This window comes from Ascaphus truei, unplaced genomic scaffold, assembly GCF_040206685.1.
Source record: "Ascaphus truei isolate aAscTru1 unplaced genomic scaffold, aAscTru1.hap1 HAP1_SCAFFOLD_1954, whole genome shotgun sequence".
Taxonomy (NCBI): Eukaryota; Metazoa; Chordata; class Amphibia; order Anura; family Ascaphidae; genus Ascaphus; species Ascaphus truei.
In genome coordinates this window covers 14,392-19,144 of record NW_027454859.1, presented here as the reverse complement: position 1 = coordinate 19,144, position 4,753 = coordinate 14,392, and the positions used below count along the sequence as shown (strand labels likewise).

The 4,753-nt window shown below is 53.8% G+C and overlaps 1 protein-coding gene across 1 annotated transcript; it reads left to right on the top strand.

Annotated features, from left to right (window-relative positions):
- Window positions 1-565: 565 nt before the first annotated feature.
- Window positions 566-3,099, top strand: LOC142477111 (mannose-P-dolichol utilization defect 1 protein-like). The gene is made up of 3 exons (XM_075582159.1): window positions 566-746; window positions 2,184-2,249; window positions 2,939-3,099. The coding sequence occupies exons 1-3, from the start codon at window positions 656-658 to the stop codon at window positions 3,073-3,075; spliced, it is 294 nt and encodes a 97-aa protein (XP_075438274.1). The 5' UTR covers window positions 566-655; the 3' UTR covers window positions 3,076-3,099.
- The last annotated feature ends 1,654 nt before the right edge of the window (window positions 3,100-4,753 follow it).

Below are 4,753 nucleotides of genomic sequence, written 5' to 3'. Positions count from 1 at the left end.
CCTTCCCGCCTTTTCTTCCTCTCGGGTTGCCTGGGCAACTGCTCGGTGACGTCACTGCTCAGCGGGGCGGCGCGTGCACCCTGCATGGCTTTCCCGCCTTTTTAGCGGATTTTTTTCCCGCCGTTTTTTCGGGATCTGGTCTTTTCCCGCCCTGTTTTTTTTGTGTCTTTGTTACTCACAGGAAACACTGATCGGGGGGGAAGGGGTGTGTGAGGGGTATTATTTAACAATTAGTGATGAATAAAAATGTCCCCATCGCAATCGTCCCTCACACAAGATGAAATGCAAGCGGGGCTTTGGTGACGTCATCGCCGGCGCGCCTTTGCCCTGAAGCAAGATGGCGGCCGAAAGCTTCTGGACACCCCTCAACTTGCGCCTTTCCCGATGGTATAAGATACATTCGACCCCCATTTTCCTCGCTTCTTAATATCAACTCTATCGTTATCCGCCGGCAACGTTTGAGGTGTGGGAGAACACAACCGGAAGCCTCTATTGCCCTCACCCAAGATGGCGAACGTTGTGAGCTGCCCCAACCATGATGGCGGTCGCAGTGGACGGACGTGACGTCACGGCCCGCGCCTCACATCCGAGACGGTGGCCGGGGAGGCGAACCAGGAAGTGAGGGTTCACCGGCTCTGTAACGGCGACAGGAGAGATGGAGGCGGCGGCGCGGGGGCTGCTGGTCCCGGGGGTCCTTACCGAGCGCTGCTATGACGAGTTCTTCCTGCGGCTCAACTTGCTGGATGGTGAGGCACCGGAAGTTATCTCTGACCCATGCCCTTGTCACTGTGACCTTTGACCTCCCAAACTCCAAACACCACCCAAAGTATAATAATAATAATAATAATAATAATAGCAATATAATCATAATATAATATTAATAATATAATAGCAATATAATATAATCATAATAATATAATAGCAATATAATCATAATTACAATAACAATAATATAATAGCATATTGTTGTATAGCGCTGGAGATTATAAAGGAGTCTTGTTATTATAGGGGAGTCTGGGGATTATAGAGGGCCCTGGGTATTATAGGGGAGCCTGGGGATTATAGGGGAGCCTAGGGATTATAGGGGAGTCTGGGGATTATAAAGGAGTCTGGGGGAGACTGGATATTATAGAGGGCTCTGGGGAAGCCTGGGTATTATAAATATTATTATAGTGGGTATTATATTATTATTATTATTATAGTGGGTATATATAAATATTATTATACTGGGTATTATAGGGGAGTCTGGGGATTATAAAGGCGCCTTGCCACACAAGGGCAGCCTAACGGTTTGGCTGCAGATGAGGATTGTGACTGAAATCACGCTGCCTCCCGGCGGCCCCTTGTAAAGGATCAGTATATAGATCCAGCCTCGTAGTGTATAGGTCATATATAATACATAGTGTGTGTGTGTATTAATTGAGCAGGGTGCGTGTGGAAGCACCAAGATCAGCCCATCGGGCCCCCAGCGGCACGTAGAACAAGCAAGACAAGAAGCCGCCTTCCTCCAACACGTCGCCCAGTTATTCATTCTGTGAATGCTGCGCGATGAAACTGAATTTCTATTAATAATCGTGTGAGGAGAGCTGTGGAGATATATATTATACACACACTATATATATATATATATATATATATATATATATATATATATATATATATATATATATATAATGTAACCGTTTTATAGGGTGAGTATAGTGTGTGCCATATTGCAGCACTGTGCAGATCTCTTCCTGTAATGTTGTCTCTCTCCCGCTCAGTTCTCTGCCTGTAATGATGTCTCTCTCCCGCTCAGTTCTCTTCCTGTAATGATGTCTCTCTCCCGCTCAGTTCTCTGCCTGTAATGATGTCTCTCTCCCGCTCAGTTCTCTGCCTGTAATGATGTCTCTCTCCCGCTCAGTTCTCTGCCTGTAATGATGTCTCTCTCCCGCTCAGTTCTCTTCCTGTAATGATGTCTCTCTCCCGCTCAGTTCTCTTCCTGTAATGATGTCTCTCTCCCGCTCAGTTCTCTTCCTGTAATGATGTCTCTCTCCCGCTCAGTTCTCTGCCTGTAATGATGTCTCTCTCCCGCTCAGTTCTCTGCCTGTAATGATGTCTCTCTCCCGCTCAGTTCTCTGCCTGTAATGATGTCTCTCTCCCGCTCAGTTCTCTTCCTGTAATGATGTCTCTCTCCCGCTCAGTTCTCTGCCTGAAGGTCCTGCTCAGTAAGGTTCTGGGTATCTGTATCATCGCGGGCTCTGTGATGGGTGAGTATTGTGTTACTGCGGCACACTGAACACCCTCAAGTCCCCGTGTGTGTATATGTGTATGTATGTTCTATACACAGTGACGGAGCCCCCTCGCGTGTGTGTGTGTGTATATATGTATGTTTAGTGCGCGTGTTCTTTACACAGTGAAGGTGCCACCTCGCGCGCGCGTATATATATATATATATATATATATATATATATGTATATATATATGTATGTATGTATGTTTAGTGCGTGTGTTCTTTACACAGTGAAGGTGCCACCTCGCGTGTGTGTGTGTGTATGTTTAGTGCGTGTGTTCTATACACAGTGAAGGTGCCCCCTCGCGTGTGTGTGTGTATATATATGTATGTTTAGTGCGTGTGTTCTTTACACAGTGAAGGTGCCCCCTCGCGTGTGTGTGTGTATATATGTATGTTTAGTGCGTGTGTTCTTTACACAGTGAAGGTGCCCCCTCGCGTGTGTGTATATATGTATGTTTAGTGAGTGTGTTCTTTACACAGTGAAGGTGCCCCCTCGCGTGTGTGTGTATATGTATGTTTAGTGCGTGTGTTCTTTACACAGTGAAGGTGCCCCCTCGCGTGTGTGTGTATATGTATGTTTAGTGCGTGTGTTCTTTACACAGTGAAGGTGCCCCCTCGCGTGTGTGTGTATATGTATGTTTAGTGCGTGTGTTCTTTACACAGTGAAGGTGCCTCAGATAGTGAAGATTGTCCGCTCCGGCAGTGCTGAAGGCCTCAGCTTTAAGTCGGTGATGCTGGAGTTACTCGCTATAACTGGCACCATGGTGTATAGCGTCACACGCGGATTCCCCTTCAGGTGAGGAAAAGTGGTACGGACCAGTGTGCAGCCACGTCACGGTGTGACCAGCATGCAGCCACGGCGTGACCAGTGTGCAGGACCTCAGATTAACCTGTGAGGCGCCGCTCCTGCCTGTTAGAGGGAGAATGGCTGCAGCGGGTCTTGTCCATGCAACATGAACAAACTTTCCTTGCTTTAATAAGTGGGGCGGAGCTTAAACCCTGGGAGGAGGGGCGGAGCTTAAACCCTGGGAGGAGGGGCGGAGCTTAAACCCTGGGAGGAGGGGCGGAGCTTAAACCCTGGGAGGAGGGGCGGAGCTTAAACCCTGGGAGGAGGGGCGGAGCTTAAACCCTGGGAGGAGGGGCGGAGCTTAAACCCTGGGAGGAGGGGCGGAGCTTAAACCCTGGGAGGAGGGGCGGAGCTTAAACCCTGGGAGGAGGGGCGGAGCTTAAACCCTGGGAGGAGGGGCGGAGCTTAAACCCTGGGAGGAGGGGCGGAGCTTAAACCCTGGGTGGAGGGGCGGAGCTTAAACCCTGGGTGGAGGGGCGGAGCTTAAACCCTGGGAGGAGGGGCGGAGCTTAAACACTGGGAGGAGGGGCGGAGCTTAAACCCTGAGGAGGGGCGGAGCTTAAACCCTGAGAGGAGGGGCGGAGCTTAAACCCTGGGAGGAGGGGCCACCAACCTCCAAACAAGCTTATAACCCCAGCACCCACCCCGTTATATCCCCGGCACCCGCCCCGTTATAACCCCGGCACCCGCCCCGTTATAACCCCGGCACCCGCCCCGTTATAACCCCGGCACCCGCCCCGTTATAACCCCGGCACCCGCCCCGTTATAACCCCGGCACCCGCCCCGTTATAACCCCGGCACCCGCCCCGTTATATCCCCGGCACCCGCCCCGTTATATCCCCGGCACCCGCCCCGTTATATCCCCGGCACCCGCCCCGTTATATCCCCGGCACCCGCCCCGTTATAACCCCGGCACCCGCCCCGTTATATCCCCGGCACCCGCCCCGTTATAACCCCGGCACCCGCCCCGCTATATCCCCGGCACCCGCCCCGTTATAACCCCGGCACCCGCCCCGTTATAACCCCGGCACCCGCCCCGTTATATCCCCGGCACCCGCCCCGTTATATCCCCGGCACCCGCCCCGTTATAACCCCGGCACCCGCCCCGTTATATCCCCGGCACCCGCCCCGTTATATCCCCGGCACCCGCCCCGTTATAACCCCGGCACCCGCCCCGTTATATCCCCGGCACCCGCCCCGTTATATCCCCGGCACCCGCCCCGTTATAACCCCGGCACCCGCCCCGTTATAACCCCGGCACCCGCCCCGTTATATCCCCGGCACCCGCCCCGTTATATCCCCGGCACCCGCCCCGTTATATCCCCGGCACCCGCCCCGTTATATCCCCGGCACCCGCCCCGTTATATCCCCGGCACCCGCCCCGTTATAACCCCGGCACCCGCCCCGTTATAACCCCGGCACCCGCCCCGTTATAACCCCGGCACCCGCCCCGTTATAACCCCGGCACCCGCCCCGTTATATCCCCGGCACCCGCCCCGTTATATCCCCGGCACCCGCCCCGTTATAACCCCGGCACCCGCCCCGCTATAACCCCGGCACCCGCCCCGCTATATCCCCGGCACCCGCCCCGCTATATCCCCGGCACCCGCCCCGCTATAACCCCGGCACCC